This window comes from Drosophila bipectinata, chromosome 2L (assembly GCF_030179905.1).
Source record: "Drosophila bipectinata strain 14024-0381.07 chromosome 2L, DbipHiC1v2, whole genome shotgun sequence".
NCBI classification, from domain to species: Eukaryota; Metazoa; Arthropoda; class Insecta; order Diptera; family Drosophilidae; genus Drosophila; species Drosophila bipectinata.
The window spans coordinates 11,924,518-11,948,607 of record NC_091736.1 but is presented as its reverse complement, the minus strand read 5'-3'; the positions used below and the strand labels follow the sequence as shown (position 1 = coordinate 11,948,607).

At 42.0% G+C, this 24,090-nt stretch overlaps 2 protein-coding genes across 6 annotated transcripts; both read right to left on the bottom strand.

Moving 5' to 3' along the window:
• Window positions 1-1,489: 1,489 nt before the first annotated feature.
• milt (trafficking kinesin-binding protein milt) lies at window positions 1,490-18,891 on the bottom strand. 4 transcript variants are annotated; one of them, XM_070276778.1, is made up of 6 exons: window positions 18,600-18,891; window positions 16,679-16,933; window positions 16,410-16,619; window positions 5,865-6,143; window positions 4,189-5,803; window positions 1,490-4,123 (listed from the first exon to the last, which is right to left on the bottom strand). In XM_070276778.1, the coding sequence occupies exons 2-6, from the start codon at window positions 16,839-16,841 to the stop codon at window positions 3,043-3,045; spliced, it is 3,348 nt and encodes a 1,115-aa protein (XP_070132879.1). In that variant the 5' UTR covers window positions 16,842-16,933; window positions 18,600-18,891; the 3' UTR covers window positions 1,490-3,042. The 4 variants fall into 4 exon arrangements, with proteins under 4 accessions (XP_070132879.1, XP_017097037.2, XP_017097040.2 ...); XM_017241548.3 differs by lacking the exons at window positions 16,410-16,619; window positions 16,679-16,933; window positions 18,600-18,891 and adding an exon at window positions 10,915-11,854; XM_017241551.3 differs by lacking the exons at window positions 16,410-16,619; window positions 16,679-16,933; window positions 18,600-18,891 and adding an exon at window positions 7,576-7,711.
• A 177-nt stretch (window positions 18,892-19,068) lies between these two features.
• Caper (RNA-binding protein 39-like protein Caper) lies at window positions 19,069-23,949 on the bottom strand. Of its 2 annotated transcripts, none has more exons than XM_070277765.1 (6): window positions 23,879-23,949; window positions 23,663-23,813; window positions 21,258-21,409; window positions 20,783-21,190; window positions 20,182-20,725; window positions 19,069-20,118 (listed from the first exon to the last, which is right to left on the bottom strand). In XM_070277765.1, exons 2-6 carry the CDS (start codon window positions 23,714-23,716, stop codon window positions 19,480-19,482), a joined length of 1,797 nt encoding a protein of 598 aa, XP_070133866.1. In that variant the 5' UTR covers window positions 23,717-23,813; window positions 23,879-23,949; the 3' UTR covers window positions 19,069-19,479. The 2 variants fall into 2 exon arrangements, with proteins under 2 accessions (XP_070133866.1, XP_070133867.1); XM_070277766.1 differs by having other exon boundaries at window positions 23,663-23,810; window positions 23,879-23,940.
• Between the last annotated feature and the right edge of the window lie 141 nt (window positions 23,950-24,090).

Below are 24,090 nucleotides of genomic sequence, written 5' to 3'. Positions count from 1 at the left end.
CTATATCTTGGCCAATATTCATCCGATTCTTAAGCGGAGTACCTTAAACGATTTGTGGATCGATTCTCTTCAAATCTGCATCAAAATCTGTCAACAAAATATTTTTCGGATTTTTCGTCCAATTTTCTGGAGGGTCCCCTTCAAAATCCCGAAAATTGCATGGGGGCACACTATGGCCCACAGGGAAGGCTATATCTTGGCCAATATGCATCCGATTCTTAAGCGGAATACCTTAAATGATTTGATAATCGATTCTCTTAAAATCTGCATCAAAATCTGTCAACAAAATATTTTTCGAATTTTTCGTCCAATTTTCTGGAGGGTCCTCTTCAAAATACCGAAAATTGCATGGATGCACAATATGGCCCACAGGGAAGGCTATATCTTGGCCAATATGCATCCGATTCTTAAGCGGAATACCTTAAATGATTTGATAATCGATTCTCTTAAAATCTGCATCAAAATCTGTCAACAAAATATTTTTCGGATTTTTCGTCCAATTTTCTGGAGGGTCCTCTTCAAAATACCGAAAATTGCATGGGGGCACACTATGGCCCACAGGGAAGGCTATATCTTGGCCAATATTCATCCGATTCTTAAGCGGAGTACCTTAAACGATTTGTGGATCGATTCTCTTCAAATCTGCATCAAAATCTGTCAACAAAATATTTTTCGGATTTTTCGTCCAATTTTCTGGAGGGTCCCCTTCAAAATCCTGAAAAATGCATGGGGGCACAATATGGCCCACAGGGAAGGCTATATCTTGGCCAATATTCATCCGATTCTTTAGCGGAATACATTAAACGATTTGTGGATCGATTCTCTTCAAATCTGCATCAAAATCTGTCAACAAAATATTTTTCGTCCAATTTTCTGGAGGGTCCCCTTCAAAATCCCGAAAATTGCATGGGGCACACTATGGCCCACAGGGAAGGCTATATCTTGGCCAATATTCATCCGATTCTTAAGCAGAGTACCTTAAACGATTTGTGGATCGATTCTCTTCAAATCTGCATCAAAATCTGTCAACAAAATATTTTTCGGATTTTTCGTCCAATTTTCTGGAAGGTCCCCTTCAAAATCCTGAAAAATGCATGGAAGCACAATATGGCCCACAGGGAAGGCTATATCTTGGCCAATATGCATCCGATTCTTTAGCGGAATACCTTAAACGATTTGTGGATCGATTCTCTTAAAATCTGCATCAAAATCTGTCAACAAAATATTTTTCGGATTTTTCGTCCAATTTTCTGGAGGGTCCCCTTCAAAATCCCGAAAATTGCATGGGGGCACACTATGGCCCACAGGGAAGGCTATATCTTGGCCAATATGCATCCGATTCTTAAGCGGAATACCATAAGCGATTTGTTAATCGATGCTTCATCAATATTTATCAAAACAATTTTCAAATTAAGGAATTTTGTAGTATGTTTTAGTTTACATTTCCCAGAGCCCAGGCTGAAAAGACTAGAAGAAATAAATACGTGGGTTGTGTTTAACGATGTTCTCTTTATTTTGCAGATATAAATAAATATATTCGTAATTAAAACTAATAACTTTTACATTCTGTATTCCGCTTTTCTTTAAATGTACTGTTTGAGGAGCACGTACTCAAAGGAACAACATCCTCATATGCCAACTCCTTTTCAAAAAGACTTTGAACAAAAATCCTCAAAAACGCGTAGTTTCTTTAAACGTATGATAATTATTGATGTATATATTAGATTTCTTATTCTTGATAGTTTCGTTTCTCAAATGAAAATCATAAAAAGTAGGAAAAACAAATGAAAAAAAAAAGAATTCATTTCGATTTTTGCACCTTTAAGATGTGGAAATCCAAACAATAGACTGCCACTGCCATAGTGTGTTCGTGTTTCAATAACATGTGTCTGTACTTTAATGCTAATGCTTCGATAGCCTTCAGTGCATTGCTCTACTGAACAGCAGTAATATATATTTTTTACTGGATATTGCTGTTGTCTTCTCTCTAATACGCTATACTTTCACACAATTTGTTCAACGTTGTATCTTTTTTTTTTCGAGTGTATTGTGCTCCGTTTATCCGAAACTATGCTTTACTATATCCGCATAGCTAAACGAGCACTAACTGACCCAGAAAAGGACTAGAAAAATAATAGTTTCTCGGTAGATTTGATGTATTTTTTTCGTATGGCAGTGCAAAAAAAGCACCAAAATAAAAATTGTGATTCAAAGCGATAAGTATTTTGTGATTTATATATTTTGGATTGGAGTGTTGTGGGCACGTCTCTCGTTAGTGGAAAGCAATAATAGGAAACTACTACGGGTGTAAAAAAATATATATATATATACGTATGTATGTATGTACCTCTTTGCTTAGCCACTTTCCAATCAAGTTACAAATTGGTTGCTCCTCTCATTTTATATACAAATTTGTTTGCATCTGCTTCGACTCTATACATAAATCATTAGCCCATTTAGGAAAATTATATTAAAATAAATGTATACACACGTTCGAGGTGTCGTTTAAGTCGTAATAAACACAGGAAAATAAATACAAAATTGGCAAAGTATTTTTTTAAATTAATAGTAGCTGCTTTGGAACTCGGTTTTTCAAACTGGCCATCGTTATGTTCTTGTTCCTCAATATACGTAGTATGCCGGTTGGTGGTTAAAGCGAAAAGAAAATAATAATTATAATATGCAAAGTACTTGATTAATAACTACTAAATATAAACATTCCTCTAAATGTATTTACAAATCACAGCTACGAACACTAAAACATCCTTCCAGTGTTACTTAAGGTTGCGATGACAGGCATTTGTGGGGCTTTTGAAACGGCTGGGGGCGGCAAATAAAAATATAAACCTAGTATACAATACACACGATCGATCGATTACATTACAATTCGTTATTCAACTCGTTCCGCATTGTGCCTTAAAAATAAAAACTAATTGCATCTTGCAAAAGGCGCTCTCCTTTAGATTAAAACTAAACTCTATATAGTCACCAGCAAGCGTTAGAATAAGGTTGTGAATGTGATCTGATCTCAGCACCCAATCTTTACAGCCAACCGCCCTTGCGGCCGAACAGCAGGGAACTAACTGAACCCACAAACGCCTGTGTTATGCTCTGTGGCGCCGCCTCCTCCTCTTCCGGCGCCTTCACATCCTCCCGCTTCCCAGCCATCTTGCTGCCGTCCGACACTCTTCCCAGATCGGGACGCACTCTGCCGCCACCTCCGCCGCCGCCCCCACCGGCAATCGTGCCCAGGTCGGGTCTTTGGCTAGCCATGCCGTTCTTCAGCTGCCTTCGGGATTTCTGGCGCTGCATCTGCTTCAGTCGCGTCTCGCTAGCCGTGGCTCCAGGTGCCGCTCCAGACGTTGGCTGACTTTGTGCTGCCGCTGTTGTGGTTGGGGTCGAGCTCTTCGCCGGCTTCATCTTCATCACCAGGCCCTGATCGTCGCTGTCGTCGCTATTGTAGGCGCTGGTACTGCTGCTCGTGGATATGGCTACGCCTCCGGCAGCAGCACCTGGTGCTGATGACGATGCTACAGGCGTCGGCGACTTCAGACCGCGATGCAAGACACCCTTGATCTGGGCCCGATCGAAGTGTATGTCGTCCACAATGCTGTTGGTGCTGGTGTGGAGACTCTGCAAGCTGCCACTGCTCAGTGGCGAGCTGCTCCTGTTCGCGATTCCTGCGCCCAATCCGCGCTGTGCGCTGATTATGTTCTCCAGTCCAATGCTCTCCACCTTCTCAATCAGATTCAGTGATCTTAAAGCCCGCCTCTCCAGGTGGGACAGCATGATCTTCTGCTGCTGCTGTTTGCTGAGACTGCTGCGTTGCTTCTGTTGCTGCTGTTGGTGTTGGTCGCCAACGATCTTGCGGCGGAGTAGATCCGCCCCAGAGGACAAAAGACCAAAGAGCGGCTCTGGCGACTGGGCACGCGGCGGTGATCCCTCGGGACTGTTGCATGGCGTCACCGTGGGCGAGTAGTTGGGACCGGCGGGCGTATTTAGGGCACTGGGCGTCACTGCCTTGATTCCACGCTCATTCAGCATTCCGGCGAGTCCAAGGTTCACCGAGAACGTGGAGCAAGAATTTTTGCGCGAAAGTCCACCGCGTGGCGTGGCAGGACAACTGAAAAGAATCGGAAAACCAACTATTATAGATCCATAACCTTTCACCAACTACGATGGGCTTACCTGGGCTGTCTCGATGTCGATGTTGAAGCCATGCGCGAGGACATCTGGGACTGGGAGAGGAAGGACAGGTCGTTCACGAAGCCATCGTCCGGATGCATAACCATGCTATTCGTGTAGGTGAAGGTGCAGCCGGGCGCATCGAACTGCTTGCCGGGCAGGTCCTCGCTGACGTCTTCCTCCACGTCCGACAGCGTGTAGACCTGCATTCCCAAGTCATCCAATCCCCGACCACCTCGAATCGTGACGCCGGGTCGCTCGTCCAACAAACCGCTCAGGGTTGGGGTGGCTAGACGCGACCAGTGGTGCAACGTTTGGGAGCCCTCCATCGGTTTGATGATCTGCAGCTTCTCGGGCAGACGCCACTGGTGCGACATAGAGGCGGACATGTGATTCGACGAGCCGGACATTCCGGACGAACCCGTGGACATAATACTGTCCGGCGTTCGCACGCCCAGCGGCAGGTTCGAGTTTCGATCGTGTCCTGCTCCCCCAGCTCCATGGGTCATGGGCTCGTCATAGTTATAGGTGCCGGCTGGGGCGTAGGAGAGCATTGCACGGCGGGCGAGAACCTCCGCTGGCGTCAGCCGCTTGAGGGCCGCCTCCAGCTCCTTGGCGCCGGGCGCTCCTGGCACACCAGAGGGCTGGGCTGGATAGCCGTCATCGGACTGGGAGTTGAGACTTTCGCTGGATAGAGTTTTAACGCCCAGCGACTGATTGCTACCGCCCCGATAGTACGAGCCCGCTGGATACGCCATAGAGGCCATGCGTGATCCCGAGGAGCTGCTCATCGACATGGCACCCAGCTGGGTCATCGACACATTGCCGCTGTCCATGTAGTTGCCGCTCTTGCCGGCACATCGCACGGTGTCGAACACCCGCTTGTACGGCGGCACGTTTCCGGCGCCGGCATAGATGCTGCCGCCCATTCCCGAGGAGCTCATGCTGCCCGGCGGCATCTGCATCATCATGCGGTTGATACGGTCGGCCGACCTCTGGCTGTCGCCGGATATGCCCGAGTCGAGACTGTTCTCCGAGTACATCGACGACTCCATCAGTTCGCACTTCAAGGAATCGGCCTGGAAGAAGCCACCGCTCATGCCGGCTCCGCTCGTTCCCAGGCCCCCCAGGAAGGAGCTTCTTGCCTGCGGCTGGGATCTCTTCCTCTGCTGCTTCAGTTGATCCTGCGCCGAGTGCAGCAAAGCCAGCACCTCCTCGTACCGCTGCTTGAACTCCACCAGCTCCAGGGCCAAAGCATTCTGGTTCTCCTTGGTCACGTGCAGCAGGGATAGGTGTTCGTCATTGTCCTGCGTCAGCTGATGCAATCGCATCTCCGCCTCCGCCAAGCGAGCGGTCAGACTAACGATTTGCTCATGCTGCAAACGATTCTCCTCCCGCTGCCTCTCCAGCTCCAGACTGAGGTTGTCGTACTGCGAGTTGGCATCGTTCAGCTGGGCACTGATGTCCGCCATCAGCTGGCGCTCGTGCTCCTCCACCTCGTCCGTCTTGTGGGCCAGCTGGGTGGCCTCACACTTCAGCGACTTGTTCTCATCCAGCAGGGTGTTTACCTTTCGTTGGAGCAAGTCCAGGGTAATGGACTTGGACATGGTGGGAGTGTCTTCAAAAAAAAGAAAGGGAATTTAGTTAATTTTTCCAAAAGAGACTCCAAAGGCACTCACCTGCATCCGTGCCATCATCTGCATCGTTGGTCAGCACCGAGATGAGCTCATTTTTCTTGTGCAGCTCGTGGACCAACTGGGCCCGATCGTCGTTGGCCGACTTGAGATCGGCCTCCAGGTCGGCGACCCTGGCCTCAAGGCCATTATTCTGCGTTAGTAGCTCCTTCCCAATCTGGACTGTTAGCTCCAGATCCTTTTCCTTCTCCTCCAGCAGTCGCGTCACGGCTTCAATATCATCGTACGCTCGAGTCATCTGGCTAACGCGGTTCCCACATAGAACTATACATAAAATATACAAAAATGGGAAACTCTGTTATAACAATTGTTTATAGTTAGGAGTAATATATACTGATAGTTGGAATAAAACTAGATATATTTGACAGAGGGAGAGAGTTATCGATCATCGCCATGCCAACTAAGGGCACCCAGTAACCACCTTCCATTAACAACTGCTCGTTTTGGTGTTCTCCGGATGTTAGAGATTCCATTGGCACTGCTCCTCCTCCTCCTGCTCCACTGTGACTGCTGCTGCATAATGATAGCTCATCATCGTACTCAAGTTCATCGTCCATGATGCAGAATTCTTCGTGTAATTCCGACCAGCTCTGGCTCTGGCTCTGACTCTGACTCTGGCAGGCCTCAAAGGCAAAGTCTTCCAAGCAGGTTATTGTTGTGGCAGTTGCAGCATCCACCACATTGGCTAAAAATCGATGTTGCACCTCACTGCCGGCAGCAGGCGCCACACTTGTAGTCTCTATCTCTTTCTCTCTCTCTAGCTCCATCTCCATCTCCCTTCTTCCTTTAGCATTGTTTACGTGCGTCATGTTAGATTCTCTTCTTAGTCACCGCGCTGCTTAATTGCAGCATTCTTTTCTTGATTTAAATTAGAATTAAATTTTTAAATAGCTTTGTTAGTGCTACGGATGCGTTCTCTGTGCTATTTCCTTTTCGCTTTGTATTATGTAATTTTTAAAGGCATTTTACAAATTTCTGTCAAGGCACTTTTTCGCATTTTGTTTCGCTAGCAGGGCTAAGGGGTGGAATTTTTTAAATATTCCCCATTGTTGGTTCTCTTCCGATATCCGTTATTCCCCTCGGGGGTCACATGATCTTGCCCCTTGCCGTTGAACACTCTTTTTTTTTTTTAATTTCAATGATAGTCATAAATGTAAACATTAAAGTTTAATTGCTAAATTAATGCGAATCGCCGAGTCACAAGAGAAACTGACTGGCCAGCCAGCCAGGCTGTCATCTACTGGCGCCGCTCTCTCGCCTGTCACTCTCTCGGGCTCTCTCTCTCCACCCACCAGCTGTGGAGCATGCGCAGTCGTTAGTTTTTTTTTTTGGGGAGGGGGGGGCTTTTTGCCGAAATTACTCGCTTGACTGGTCAATGTTGTCTTTTATTTATTTTTTTTTATTAATAGCCATGAGCGCAGCTTGAAACACCACCACTCTCGCACGACACACACACGTAGACTGAGGGCTGCGATGCTGGCAGCGGCAGAAGAGAGCCGGCAGAGCAGGCAAGCTGCTGCATAGGAACTCAAACAACAACAAAAGACTCAAACAAGAAGAAGAAGAAGGCTGGCTACAAGGAGCAGCCGCATTCAAAGTAAAAGGCGTTTTCCCACCACATTGCCAAAGTGAAAGGAAAAATGGCAATAATGGAAATGGAAATTCTTGCTGAAAAAACCATAAAAAAAAAACTCACATGTTTAAAAATAAGCTGCTTCCTCTGTGTTTCACTTCACTTCACAATAAGTAAAATACCAGCAAGACAAGGCTATCAAAGGTCCAAAGGTGAGAGGCATCAGCGCCACAACAGAGAGATACGAAAAACGCGAAAACCTCCAATCTTAGCCGAAAGACGGAAAAAGCTAGCAATAGAAAAAAAAAACTGCGCTCTAAAAACTCGTGACGAACTACAACGCACACACACACCACCACCAAAAAAAAACACACGCACAAATACAGACGCCAATTAAGTTGCTCTTTGGGGGTTATTCTTCCTCTTCTTGGTCAGCTATTTTGCGTGCTGTTTTGCTTAGTTCTTTGTTTATTTCATGTACTAATCACTAATACACATACTTTGGCACTCTATTCCTTGACTTTGGCCACTTTCGCGAATGGCTATGTAGCTGCACTTTGAATTTTGCACAAATTGTGTAATTTACAGATTGCAGATACTCGAGAAACGCGAAAAGAGAGTGAGAATTTTGATTAAACTGTTTGTTTGAGAACACCCTGTGTGCAGAGGTTTTGCAGCAAACGCCCTGTGCGAGAGCACGCAAAGAGAGAGAAATAAATAGTGTTGCCAGCATATAGAAAAAGTGTAACAGGGGTCGAATATTTGATACTTCTTAGTTAATAATTAATTAAATAATGATTAAAATTAGTTCTTTAAAAAATGTGTTTAATTTTTTCAAAAAGCATAAATAATTTTTATTTATTATTTTTAAACATATCTCATAATATTTCCGACATAGGTCTAGAATTTTCCAAAATTTCCATGTTTTTCCAAAGCGTTTCCCAATTGTTTTTATGTTTCCATAACATATTTCCTCCTTTTTCAGGTAAAAGCCATCAATGCTATTGAAAACTTCAACCTAAAACCGGAACCATTTTCTTTATAATCCTAATCCCATTCATGAATAGGGCGCGAAAAACTACCCGTGGAATTTTCCGCGTACTTTACAGATACAAAATTCCGCGAATTACCCGAAAAATACAATAAATCAGGTAAAGATACTTGGAGTAGAATGAAATCGCAGGGATTAGGGATACGTATTCAATTTTATGATAACTTCAAACTACGTTCTAGACCCGAAATGGAGTTTGTGAACTTAAAGATCCACTTAAAGATTTACAGCACGTGTCGGCCAGTCATAAAAATCGCCGTAAAAACTAATTTATTTTAAGTCTGTGGTTAACTAGCATACTTATATAATTGTTCTATATGTTATAAGAAAATAGGTCTTGTAACTATCATAAAAATATAAATAGAATTCAAAGAAATAACACTTGTATTAATAACCAAAATATAAACCCATTCTATAATGTTATCTAGGGTCATAAAGATTTTGAAGAAACGATCCTATCAGGTACTTTATCTATACTACAAGTCTGGAATATTGCTTTATAGAATTACCATCAAGACATGATAATCATTAAAGCCTAAAATAAAGCTCCAAAAAAGGCTAACTACCTCAAAATCATAAAAGTGTTAATTAAACTTCAATAATGATTAGTAACGATCATGTGTTTTTGGCCATAAAAGGCAGAGGTAGAGGCAGAGCTTTCGTCTGATTCAGAAATCAATTACTCAAGATAGTTTGCTCGCCAAACACATGATAAGCAATCATTAAAAGCTTCTCCCGATCATTAAAATTAATACAAAATTGCGATGATAAGTGCCGGCCCTAGGAATATAAGCCCCAGACGCAAGATGAGATCATGTGCTATTTGCTTTCTTCTCCCCTACGACCCTCCGGGAACTTGATAGTTTTTTTTTTTTTTCTAACGAACTTGCTAAAAAGTCGAAACACCATCATGTTGTGCAAATATCGAAATGGCAATAAAGACTCTAATGATATAGACGCACGATCAACATATAGTATATGGAAAACAAGTAAAAAGTCTGAAATACACCCCATAAAGTAAATAAATATAAAGAATATTTTCAAGCCTATAGCTCCACTCTAGGTAGTCGTGTTTGTTGACACGTCGTCCACAACAAAGGAACTTTAACAATAAATAAAGTCTATTAATTGCAAGTATACTAAATCCATCGATAAGATAGTAAACTAAGGTAAAGCTAGTACCAGATGAGTGGGCCAAAGCCTAAAAAAAAGGCCAACTTGCAGGCTGCACTTGAGTGATAAGAAATCGATTTTTGAATTAAAAGTCATTATCGGAAAGTCTTTATCGAAAGAGGCTTTTTTTAGGGGATTTTATTAAGACACTGAGCGAAATGGATAATGAGGATTATAATATATAACATGTATATAATAATAAACCTTTGTTTACTTCCTCAGGCTTTACTTTCATTGATGAGTGTTGGGTTTAATTTATTGAGTGATTCATTTTATAAATAAAGGTCTCATTTTCACTTAATTTGAAGTACATTTACGTTTTTTGTTTTCCAAAAATACATCACATTTCGTTAATAAGTGATTAAAGTTCATTATCTGATATCCCCATTATCCATTATCTTATTTTAATGAGAAGACTTCCATTCATAAATGTACATATCTGAACTATTGAGGTAAGCTATATATCGCAAATATCGGATATAGTTGGCCAAATCTTATGAGATCTTCATATTAAAAACAAAGTTTTTCAAGAAAAAATTAAAAATAAAGAGTCTTAAGCTTTTATCTACAAAAATAACAAAGTTCCGATCAATCTGATGTATGGCAGCTACAGGATATAGTCTGCCGATCCCTATGAAACTTGGTATGTCGTAATATTTTACCAAAAATAGAATCCATAGAAAATCCCAACTTCATAACTCGAAAAACACCAAAGTTATGGCATTTCCGATCAATCTGATGTATGGTAGCTATAGGATATAGTCGGCTGATCCTACTGAAACTTGGTATATCGTATTATTTTGTCAAAAATAGAATTCATATAGAATCCCAACTTCCTATCTTTTCAAACACCGAAGTTATACCATTTCCGATCAATCTAATACATGGTAGCTATAGGATATAGTCGGTCGATCCTTATTAAATTTGATATGCCACATTATTTTACCAAATATAGAATCCACAGAAAATCCCAACTTCCTAACTCGAAAAACACCAAAGTTATAGCATTTCCGATCAATCTGATGTCTGGTAGCTATAGGATATAGTCGGCTGATTCCATCCATTTCAACTTATATACTGCATACAAAGGAAAGAAGGCGGTGTGCAAAGTTTCAAGTCGATAGCTTTAAAAGGACATGCTTAAATCATCTCAGGAGCTGATCCTGATCAAGAATATATATACTTTATAGGGTCGGAGATGTCTCCTTCCTCCTGTGCTCCCTCGATCTCTGGCTTACCTTTATTAGTCAGCAGACTGCGCACAACCTTTAGACAATTCTTGCCATCGACATTCTTGGAGGCGTAGTACATCAGCTCCCCGGAGTTGGCGGCCTGCAGCAGCTCCAGCGGCAGCTCGAACTGTGGCGCCTCCAGAGGACCAGCGATGGGACTGGGTGCTGGAGTACCCGGTGTACTAAGACCACTCTTCCGTTCACCCTTGGCCGCAAAATCGTGCAAGAGGGACAACATGGGAACTGACACCCCCAAGGGGGGATCCTTTGCCTTCGGCCCGGAGAACTTCATCTGCCGGATGATGCAGCGCATCCGATCCACCGCCTCCAGTTCGAGTTCCAGGCGGGTGGGCGGCGGCGTAGTGCCATTGACGATGGCCGACATGGAGGAGCTGGTGCTCGAGATGCTGTCAAAGTCACTGCCCGACCGCTGGCCCTTACAGTCCAGGTGCTGGCCCAGCAGCTTGTAGGTGTTGTCGAAGTGCTTGCTGGAGTTGGAGGGCTGGCTGGTGATCAGGGTGGTGGTGTTGAGTGACTCCTCCGAGGCGTTGGAGCACAACGAGGAGCTGGACTTGCTGGACACCATAGAGTCCGCATCATGGCAGGTGCTATTCAACTGCCCTCCGTTCTCAAAGTCTTGGGCATACTCGTCCGCCTCTTGTTCCACGATGATGGGCAAGGAATCCAGCTTCTTGGAGGGGTAGGCGGGCGGTAGAAGCTCATGCTCCTGGTTTGGTTCTTGCAGATTGGTTTTATTTCTCAGCGAATTGTTGAAAAGTGGCATTTTGGTTCAAGGAGCATTGTAAGCTTGACCTTTAGTTCTTTTTTTTTTTTTTATTTTTTATTTTTTAAATCACAAAACAAACACTTAATAAAGTTAAGACGAAGAATTTAAAGTTTTTGGGGTTTCTGTGTGATGGAGTTTATTAGTTAAAGGTGTGAGCGAGTGTTGTGTAATGCGGCAACTGTCAAAAGTTCAGCCGGGCAGTGTTGGACAACTCTAACGACCGGAATTGCAATTATCGATATTCGCCACTCTGGAAACTCTATCCGAATTATGAGGTAAGCCAACCGGAAGGTTTCAAAAAAACGAAAAAAAATAATAATAATACCACACCAACAATAGAAATTTTGTAAACATGTTGAGAGGCCACACATAATTCCCAAACATTTACATACAATGCTAGTCGAAAAATAAATCACAAAAATATTTCAAAACTGGTATCCCAGACTGAAAGATTGTTGCTATAATTTTGTGGCTAGCCAACCCTATAACTAGTTTCAGAGATGGGCTCTCCAACATGGCCAAGATCACGTAGGTTGGCCCAGAACTCTTTCAAATGAGTGGGAAATGGTGCACATCATTCCCTCTATGGACCATCCATGCTCTCAATGGCCATTCGATCATAATTTATATGGCCACTAGCTGGGAAGCTGAAGTGAAAGAAAATTGAGCTGAACCTAGATAGCCGAAGATGCTAACGGTTGTGCCAAATGAACGGTAATCATGAAGATGACCAACATAAAATCTGGCCAAAACAAAAAGCCATCAGATGATTCAACCAAAGACCCAGCTATGCGTTTTTTTGCGCAAAAAAAAAAAAAACATTTAAATCCCAGTTTCTCAGGTTCATCGACATGCACAACTCGTACAAAATCGTATGCATTTATGAGTCATGTGTTGGGGCCTTTAACGACCCCATCCGAGTCTCGAAACTTTAAAATTCATTCAAAAGGTAAGCAAAAAAAAATATTATCGAATAGATAAACAATATGTGGCATATGACAAAATGGGCTTCAAGAATAAACACACACGCCACTTGATTGGTTGATTGGATGATTGCCTGATTGACCGATTGGTTTTTTTTGAATAAAATTTAATAAAGAGACAGAAGACAGAGGGGAGGATAATTATGTAAAGAAAACTGAATAAATAGCTGAGGGGAAAAGCAAGAAAAAACATCCCAAAAAGGCCAATCAATTCATACACGCGAAAATAAAACGAAAATGGCAACTCTGTTTTCAAGTCTTTTTTTTTCGATGTATTTTTAGTTCACAACGACTTAAACTTTCACAAATGTTGTTTGTTTGGTAATTAATTAATGGCCAATGTTTGGTGCATTTTAATGGTCAGTACAAGATCAGCATGATGGCATTTGAAAAATCAATAAAAAATACATACAAGATTATAGAGCCATTCAAGGAAGTTCGATGTCCGAGGCAATTGTTGGATCACCTGGCAATTAAGTGGAAAACAGACTATGAGCCACATTTGTGGCACTAATTAGTGGCAACAATGTGAATGTCCTACTCAATAGGCCAAGACACACAAGACACCGTCTGCAGGTTGCGTAAATGACGCAATGAAAGTATGTCAATCTTAACAACAAAAAGAAAAGCCAACAAATATTTGCTAAAAAAAAAAAAAAAAGTGTAGCATGACCAGTGGGTCATAATCGGCTTTGCCTAGTTCGCCCATCTCTCGTACATGACACAAATTTCGAGTGCCATTTCCATTTAGTTTGGGAGAAGCTTAGCGCCAATAAAAAGAACAATTGCGAGACCGATTATGACTGGCCATTTAACGTGCCTGATAGCTAATACCATCCATACCATAGCGGTTGGTATACCTCCATACCCCCATACCATGGTATCCAGCGGAACACCAACGGAACGCTCTCTGGAGTCTAGATAAACCGGTGATTGATGCGGAAGAGCCACTAGATGATAATGGCGATCAATCAAGCCGAGCCATCAGAGTACAGTAAGCACTTGCAGTATAAGAACACAGTGATAACGGGTCAGGTCTAGTCAGATGAGTTTAAAGAAATTTTTATTACGAGTTTTAATAAAAAAAAAAAATATGAATCATACGTTTAAACTGGGGAATGCATAATATATTTTATTTTTATTAATGAATCATTTCTAGTCTCTGGGTAGTGAGGTATTTAATAATCAAACCTCTATAGGTTATTATATTTATTTATAAAATTAGTCTGAAGGCTCTAGTGCACTGCCTAGATAAGCCACAAATAATTGAAATTAAATAAAGATAGTATATCTTTGAAAAAGCCTCTTAAAAATTAGTATTCTCCCAAGTGGAATACTTTAACATTTCTTTTATTTATTGTCATAATTTTAATTTTTATTACCCCTACTTCCATTAACCCGTGAAATTGTCCAACATTTCCAGTTCTATGACCTTCTAATTAGCCAGAGATCACTGTAAACCGGCTGCACTCCAAGAACTGGACGGGTGGCATTCGTGTAACGGTACACACCCAAGACAAACATCGGCAAACAGCTGGCTGGAATAGAAGAGCAGGACAGAGAATCGAAACAGATTGGGGGGAGGAGGAGGGCAGGAAATTCCGATAGAGGGCTAGGCCAGACTAGGCTATAGAACGCTTATCAGCGTCTGAAGCGAAAGACGGAATAAAGACGGCATGGAAAAGTGATTATGTAAAGAGTGGAGGCGACAAAAAATAAAAAGACGGCAGAGACAACAACTGCAGGCAGTAAAGTAGCCTTACAAGGGCGACCCCTTTAGCTGACAGGCAAGCCCTGCCCGTGGCCTTAGCCCACAAACCACCCACTGCTCCCATTCATTAATCGCAATCCCTACAAATATGTTTACAACCGAAACAGTTTTCGTTTTTCATAAAGAAATAAAGTTTAGCACTCGGATACAAGAAACACACACACTCGCCCACTAGTTGTCCTAAAAATAAATTCAATTTGTATGACGGCACGACCGAAAACACTTGGAGAAATTCCAAATGTGTATGAATAATACACTACAAGTATTAATAATTTTGCGTTAATGATTTTCAGTGGCTTTCAGTTTCGGTTTCGGCACACATATTTCTGTATATTTTTGGCGAATTATGCCAGACGCGCACGCACAATTTCACTGCCAACAAAACACATAATTGTATTTTTTTTTTGCTTTTCTTTTCCCGATCTAGTTTTTGGGAAATTGCTAAACAGCGACCGCTTACATTTTTGTTTGGCACACAATTTCGCGTTTATTTGAGGGGCGACGGCGCGGCGCTAAGAAATACGCTTTTGAAATCCGCACACATGCTCCATCATTTCCTTTCTTTTCCCCACCGGCGCGTTCAACAGACAGACTCAGTATTGCCGGTTGGCCCCCAAGTACAAAACGCCACACAAAGCGCGTGGCAATTATGATGTTGCCTGGTCTCACTACCATTAGTTGCATCTCTTTTTGTCTTGTGTTGGAGCTGGTCAAACAGCTGTTTGGGGGGGATAACAGCTGTTATCAAATGGGCAGCTAACAACACTGGCCAAGCAACAAGTGTTGAATGGTGGCATAAATAAGACATTTCGGAGTTATAGAAAGTGGGCGGGAAAATTTAAATTATCGATCACTCCGAAAATAAAGTTATAGAAATTAAAAAAAGTAGTTACAAAATATGAAAATAAATTGTCAGTCAAAGACTATTTATAATCATTTTGAGGAACTTTTTTTTTTTATAAAAATGGAGCAATGTTTTCCAAAATATTAATTTTATATGGAAAATAAATATTCAAAACTTTGTGATACATAATACAAGATAATACTACTTCAAAGGCTCGTGCCAGATATATAGAATATTCTCATTCCCGACATAAACAAAGAAATATATCATCTTCCTTTTTTGTCAACTCTTAGTACATAGCCTTTGAATTATTAACAAAAATATTGGCACAAAGCTTAGCAAACAACAAAAAAAATCTAAAATATTTTGCATGTGATACAAAAAATTCAGAATATAATATATTTGGAAATGTATTTTTAAACTGTTTGCGTAGATAAAAGAAAATTGCGTTTTTCTTCAAAAGTGAAAGTGGATAAACAATCTGAAGAATACTTAAAAACCCATAAAATTCAAACGAAGAAAGTATTATAACAAGGGAGATGACAAGCGGACATGTCCATGAATACACTGGCATATATATAGGATATGGAACCAAAAGATTGAATAACACTCTAGGGGAATACTGGCCTCTATAAAGTCTGCTGATAAATTTGTAGTAATTGAGCAATTTTATGAGCAACGCTAACCACCAGTGCTATAAAAATATATCTATTAGGAAACAACCCGTTCCCTAAAAGGCTACAAATGGGTTTGATTGCCCAAAACTGTGGTTGGAATAATGAACAACTTTTAGGTTTGTTTCACCTTTTCTTCAACTATTTTAGAAGAAATAGGCCCTCGAAGTTAAAGAAACATGTTCTTAAAATAAAGAAGCTCAAAGCACTGGCTTTGATTCACAATTTAAAGCCTTTAAATACATTATTCAAAGTAGATTTTCCTATATTCCTATTCTTACAGTTGACAGAACATCAATCATAGCTAATTCACGCAAATAATTGAGTCATTTTTTAAAACGAAAACAAAATATAGGTTTCTCTTCATAATAGCTTACAGATACAGGTCTTAAAATTAAAATTAACATTTTTACAATATCTTAAAAACTAAATATAAACTTACGAAAATAGTTGAGGCACTCTCTGGTCTGTTCCTTCGTCAATCCGAGGCCCTCTGCCGGGATGGGTAAAGCTGGAGCCGGAACGAACCAATCCTCGTTAGCATAGCCAGAGAAGTTGGTGAGGAAGTCGTTGCGCACCTTGTACTTGGGTATCTGCTCCTCCAGCAGCGAAAAGATCTCCACTTCGGGCAGGTTCTCGCTACTGCAGAGCTCTAAAAAAAAAGGTTTATAGTTCGAATATTAGTGTGAAGATCTTAATTAGTTAGCTCACCCGTCAGGCAACTGGCATCGCAGGTTTGGGGCTTTGGTGCTGGGGAGGCCTGCATCAGACGCTTGGAGGCCTGGAGGCGCGGCAGATGCTTGCTGAGCGTCGCCTGGGCGGAGGGACTGAGCGGCTGTGGGCCGCCATTGGCCCCCAGTGTTGCAGATAGCATTAAATGGTGAAGGAGTTCTGTATTGTCGTCAATTGGTTGCACTTTTGATTGTGGTTACGGGGGGTAGGGGGGATCTCTGCTCTGCTGCTTAACTGAAATATATAGACAAACAGAGAATGAGTGAGAGAGAGGCGATAATTGTCTGGCAATCACATGGAACTAATAAGCCAACTGCCAAAGCTACTTTTTTCCATGAGTATATGGGGGTTGGGTATGAGTTCATTGTAGCTTATCTTTGCTGATAAAGTCGTCGGTTGAATGATGATTATTAATACTATAAATATTGGCGAAATGTCAAAGGACTTATGGCTAATATATATATCAACTACCAAACCGTAGAGGAAGCTCTAACCACTAACGATGTTGGTCTACTAACTGGTCTTGCCCCTCTGATGATCGATTGAGCCGAAGAGTTTGTAGGAGCTTTCGAGGTCGGAAGCTGGCTAGAGAGTCGGAGGCACTCGAGATCCAAAGAGATCTGGCCCGAAAATAAGTGAAACAGACAGAGTACGTGCCTGGAGGCGCGTTGGCTGCAACGCCATGGTGATAATAACGCGGAGGCGAATGAAAATGTGTGTAATTGGGCTATAAACATGATACGATAGTGGGGAGGGGAGGCGGTTTGGGGGTGTGAATTGGAGTTTTTAATTTAAAACTTTGTGTGAAACACAATGACGCACAAAGAGCAGAGTCTTGAATGCAAGTGACGTTGAAAAATAACCTTCTAGTGGGTGTTCCCGCGATATGATAACACGAGGAAATCAATGGCAAGTGCTAGTCGCTTTCTTTTTCCACCTATTTGGCTGCAATTTGCCGACATCGGGGTATTGCGTAACACAAGCAAAAAAAAACCAAAAAATATATAGAAAACTAGAAAATCGAAAAGCTAAAGCTAAGAGAAATATAGCTTGGGGGGGATATAGCCAGAAATAACAACAAAACACACAGAATTTCGTGAATGGAAACCGGCGGATGGTAATAGTTTGCTGCTACTGCGCTGCAACTGCGACGCGATGACGCTGCCAACTGTCAAGCAGACTTGACCCCTTACCCTTACCACCACCGCTCTCTCTCTTTCAAGCACTCATGTAGCGGAAGGCATTTTTCATTCCTGAGGCGTAAGCCCGCCAGAAAAGAAAAAAAAACACTAGAATGGATGGCATAATGCTCTAAAATTAATTTCGAATTTCGAAGCAACGCCAACCCTCAGAGACGCTTGCCAAAAAAAAAAAAGCGAAAATTTGTTAAAGTTGCCGCGTTCCTTGTCGAATTGTTTTGGCTTTGGTGGATGGCTGATGATGGTTCTGTTGTTATTTTGGGCTATTTTAACGCCGCACATACGCACACACACACTTTCAGTCCACTTATATAAGCCGCAATGTTTGCTGCCAGTGGGGCAGGGTCATTATACGACACCAATCAGTGGAGGGGCAGAGCTGCATGAATCAGCTGGATGATAAGACGAGACGGGGGGTGCGGTGGGTGGATGCCGTGGGGGAGGTCAAAAATGAAAACACACACTCTTGCGTGGGCGCAGCTGAGAGGGCGCGAGGGGAGAGAGGGGAGGGAAATTATAAAACACTGTCATACTGCCTCAAGTCCTCTCACATTTCATAATAGCTTTTCGCTCTCGAAAAACTAACCTTTCGAGGGAAGAAGAATAAAATCAACCAAGGCGTCCGTCCGATTATTGAATTTTCTAGTTGACCCTACTACTCATACTATTATTGTTGTTGTTGTTTCCACTCTGGTACCTACATTTGTTGTATTTGTGCGCTTGTGTTTGCCATTTTTTTTTTTTCGTCGTGCTGCTTTCACGAACACACTCGCACACACACACACGAAATGGTATTGATGGGGTCACATGGATTTTTCATCTATTTCGCGCCACTCCACACGATCGTCAACGATTGGAAAATAATTTTAAATGGTTCAACTTATAAAAGATAAACGCCGAGGGTCTGTGTGCGTGCCCAATGGCAGAGAATTCAATTAAAAACTTTAACTATGCTCCCGATTTAACTAAATTTTGGTTACAGTATGACCAGATTGGTAGGAGCCAAATATACCAAATCCATACCAAGTTTAATATACCAACAGTAATAAAATACTAACTTGCGAAAAATACCAGAATCGCAAACCATACCTTGAAATTTAAAATCATTTTTGTTTTTTTTATTTTATTAGTCTTTTTCTAAAAATATTAATATAGAAAAACTACAGAGACTTTATGATTTAAAATTTTACTCATTTTTATACTTAAATAGAACCCAATATTTTCTTTTATTCCTACATTTTTGGCGGTCAAACAGAAAAATAAAACTTAGATCGGTAATCAATAATAAATTCAATAATTTGCAGCATTTTCAGGCGATTTACAAAAAAATTTCAGAAAAAGTTCAACAATGTGAAGATTATTTGGAAAGAAATACCCAATAACAGCGATTTTGCGTGTTAGGAATGCCTAATTTACATAATTTTTGTTTTGTATATATTTGTATAGGTATATTTTGTATCTTAAGATGTGCCCCTAATTTTTCAGCTTGCTTCGAGTCTTTAAAAAAATTATAAAAAAGGTGTTTTTTCGACCAAAAAGTATTTTTGCAACGAATAATAACAATTTCCCTTCGCCTGCCGCCTAGTCGTCGGTGTTCTTACGCGTGGATGCAATTAGGTCGGCGGCACTAGTGGCTTCCGGAAACATGGAGTGGTAGTTGACAAGGGGGACATACGCCGCTGTTATGACCCGTCCGGCGAACCAGCGTCCATGCAGAGCGTTCACCGCCAGTACAGCCGTCGTGGTGCTCGGACATTTCACATAGACAGTGCCTGTCGGCGACACGGTGTCCACATGTATGTGCAGCACACCGCCATGCTTGGCGCACTCTTCCAAGACGTCGTCCCGGATCTCAGCATCCCAGGTGGGGTTCGTCTCCGTGCGTGGATCGAACATGTTGGACAATATGAAGCACTGTGTAGCTATCGATGGTGCCTGCTGTTGTTGCTGCACTGGCGCCGGTTGAGGGGCAGTCGCCAGCAGAGCGTTGGCAGCAGCCTGTGGCACCGCAAGTCCGGCACCCTCGGCCAGTTTAAACATCAACTGGAGTCGTCCTGTGGCGCCCAGGTCGATGCCGGTGCGGTCCATTTCGTCAGTGTCTAGCGAAGATGTGTTCATGTCCAGGCGTTCAGTCACGTTGCCCACCTTCATGAGGCGGCCGGCCAGCTCAAATCCGTTCAGTTGTTCCAAAGCCTTTTTAGCATCGTCAGCATTGTGGTACTGCCATAAAAAATTACATTAAATATTAAACTAAAACTTAAATATTTTCTTAAAAAAACTAACCGTAATAAATCCGTAACCCTTGGAGCGACCTGTCTCGGTATCCATGATCAGTTGAATTGCATCAATCTTGCCAAACGGTTCAAATATACCCCTCAGCATGTCCTCGGTGATGTTAAAGTGCAGCGATCCCACATAGAGACGCATGGGTCCTGTGTGGCTCTTAGGCTGGAATGCGGGAGCAGCATTCTGGAGACGATTCTTTTCAGCCTGCGTATGTTGTACCATGATCGGTACGCCCAGCAATCGCTGGCCCGAAAGACCCAAAGCCAGAGCCACTGACTCTGGGTCTTCGAATTCAATGTAAGCAATGCCTTTGAAGCGCTTGGTCTTGTTGCAAAGGATCAGTCGGACATCCCGAACCTTGCCCACGCTGGAGAAGAACTCCTCCAGATCCCGGGCTCGAACTCGTTGGGACAGCTGGATGCAGAAGACAGTACGGGCATCGCGCTCCTCAGGGCTGAGCTCGGTGGGAGGAGTTCTATCGCCACCAGCTCCATTGGCTGGTGAGCGGCGGCGGGGAGAGTAACTGCCTCTCCGGCGGCTGCTGTAATTGGAAGAGGATTACTTTATGTTTGAGAGATGGTTTAAAATATATCCTTACTTTCTATCCTTTGAGCGAGAATGGCTACGTTTACGTTCACGGATGGGACTCAGCCGTTTGCGTTGGTCACGAGAGCGGCTTCGGCGACGCCTGTCTCTAGACCGATCCCTCTGCATGGACTTGCTACCGCCGCGACGGTCTCTAGAGCGTCGTTCTCTCTCCCGATCGCCATAACGCATGCGACGATCATCGCCGCCGCCGCCGCCCCTTTCATCGCGGGATCTACTCCGGCGAGATCTGTCGCCCCTGTCGCCACGCTCCCGCTCTCTGTCGCGCTCTCGATCTCTGTCGCCGCCGCCAGCGCGCTTGTCGCGATTTCGGTCTCGCTCTTTGTCCTTGTCCCGGTGACTGCTGCGTTCAGTGCCGCGATCTCGCCGGGATTTGCCATCACGCGACCCACTGCGACTGCTGCAAGGAGATAGACATATTAGCCTTTGGTTAAGGTGTTCTATTTGGAGCATAGTGAGACACTTACCGGGATCGCTTGGTATATTTTTTGTTAGAACTGCCACTGCCGTTGCGTGCTCCACCGTTGTTCTCGGCATAGTCATCATCATGGCCACCTCCAGGACTGTTGCTGCCGCTGCGCCGGCGTCCACCACGTCCCACGCTGCCCGCACTGACATTCTACACAGATAGGTTTTGGTTTGTTCGGGTTTGGTTTTTGGTTTTTTTTTTGGGATTGGATGTGGATTGAGGTGGGTATAGAGGAGGTGGGTTGACCACGTCAAGCAATAATTTACATACAAACACAATTGAATTATTGAAGACGAAGGCGAAGGGGAAGACAACGGGAGGAGAGTTGATCGTTCGTTACGATGTCGTTGATGTTGGTTGATTTTTCGATTATATCATTTGAGTTTGTTATGATATATTTATAGTTTCAGTTTCGTAATTATTTTATACGTTTTTTTTTTTTTTTTTTGAATAAGAGAAAGCAAATCAAAGTAAATTAGTTAAATTTTGGAATCTGCAAGTACATAAAATAGAAATGCTTAATTCAACAATGACCATGAGGGGATCATTGCCAATTTATAGCAAGTTGATAATAGATAGATAGAGAGTATATAGAGAGATATCTTATACGTATTCTTGATTGATCAATATATATAGATTAGATATATAGATATTGTATATATATATGGCACACACACAGATGGTTCACGACGACGAGAAATGTTGTCTCCACATGGGCATGGGCAAATTTCTCATAGGCTCATTCTCATTCTTTGTCAATCAGTATTGGGATATGTTTAGCGCTGGCTAGTGGAGTGGAGTGGACTGGACTGGTTGATTGGACTGGTTCTCAAAAAGACGTCGTCTATATATATATAGGACATAGACATTATATAAGTAAGATTGTAATAACTATATATAGTTTAAGAATTGCTTATTACTTTTTTTTTTTTTGTTATTATTGTATATATTTGATATTTGATTTTTCAAATAGGTTTTTTTTGGCTCTCTGACTTTTGTGTTGGTCATTTACTTTCTGTTTATGGTTATATGGTAATTTTTTGCTTTTAATTTTTGAGCGATACTTTCTTTCTTTCTTGTCTGTCTGTGAGTGAGAGTAGAGTAGTAGTGCTGCCTGCTGCCCCAGACAAGTTAGGAGGAGTTTATCTGAAATTTAGTGCACGTTCAGTTTCATTTGTTTACAAAAAAGAAGCAGTATAGTAACGGAATTCAATTGGATTGTGTTTCATTAAAAAAAAAACTCAAACATAAACAGATTATATGGAATACAAATGCCTAGATATGTTTTGGTTTTTTTTTTTTTTTTAATTATATTTTGTAGGTTTTTTTTTTTTGTTCAGTTTCTGGCACATTCAAAACTTACCAAATGGTCTCCAGCTTATTGTGTTTAGAATGACCAAAACAATCTCTAGCAACAATATTGAGCTTATACGATTCTCTGCAAAGACATTTTACCCTTAAGGATTATTCTAGCTTTTTGTTTTCTTAATTTTTTTTTTTAATGGTGATTGTGTGAGGGTATTTTTTTGATTGTTCTAAGTGAGACAGCAGAGAGGGAGAAATAAGAGCATTTAACTCAAATATTTGAAGATTTTGGGACAAGTAATTCAAAAATTATACTATTTTTTTGAACGCAAATGTTGTGTTTAAGTTATATGTGATGTTCAAGTCGGTAATTAAACCTCAATCGGACTATGATTTTTCCGAGAATCATTTTAATAATTAGTAACAGCTCTTTCTTCCAACTAATATTGTTTTAAGCTATAAATAATTGTGCTAAATTAATTATTAATTATTAATGAACGCAGCAGAGTCTTGAGCCAAGCCATCCATTATTTTCCACGAACGTTTGCCTTATCTGTGGACCTAACCTTTTGCCACCCACTGTACCCACCCACCCTCCTTTAATCGGATACCTATCTGGTTACCTGAACAAAGTAAACAACGTGCCCCGATGCACAGAATACACACACAAAATAGACCTTTCGACCACCGTGGGCTTGCCGAAAATTTTTCGCTCGCTCGCTTGCGTGCTGGTAACAATTGCAAAAAAAAAAAAAAAAGAAAAACCTACGACGACTTAATTCAGCAAGAAATTTAGGCTAAAAATCGATTCAAGACTGGCGGCCAGAAATGCACTTTTGGTGTGCACATACATATGTATGCATGTACATAAATAAATAGGTTTCGGCGTGTGTGTGCCCCAGACGACTTACATACAAACACAAATGCACGTACGACGGCGCGCGTGTGGGTGTCTATGTGGAAAAAGTATACAAACAGACATATGAAGTAACTGTTTTTTTTTTCTTTTTGCAGCAAAACAACCGCATTAATTGGTACAAACCACTTTTGGACTTAATTTAAACATAATCACCTGATTCGGTGGAATTGGAAACTTACATTCTTCTGGTATGGCGCCTCTAGCATCGCCTCCACATCAAAGTCCTCGGCCATGTTTGATTTCGGATCGTTGATACTTTTTCTTTGCTAACCAACCTTCCGCTTGGGGTGCGGGGGGGGGTGTCCTTTAAAAGTCTGGTCTGTCCGGCTTCTGGCACGTTTTGGAGAAATCAAAAAGTGGTCGAGGTGCACAGCGCTATTCGCAGATCCACTTACGAGCTTCGTTTACAATGATAGCGCTTATTAAGTTGCGATTCTTCAACTTTTTCACCAGATTTTTTCTATAGCGTGGCTTCTTGTTTTTGGCTTCAGAGATGCAATGAAAACTATCGATTTATCGGCATATCGTTAGGGGTGGGTAAGAAAAATACTGTTCTAATCAAAACAACAGTATTTTACGGTATATCTTTAAATTATGATACTAGCGC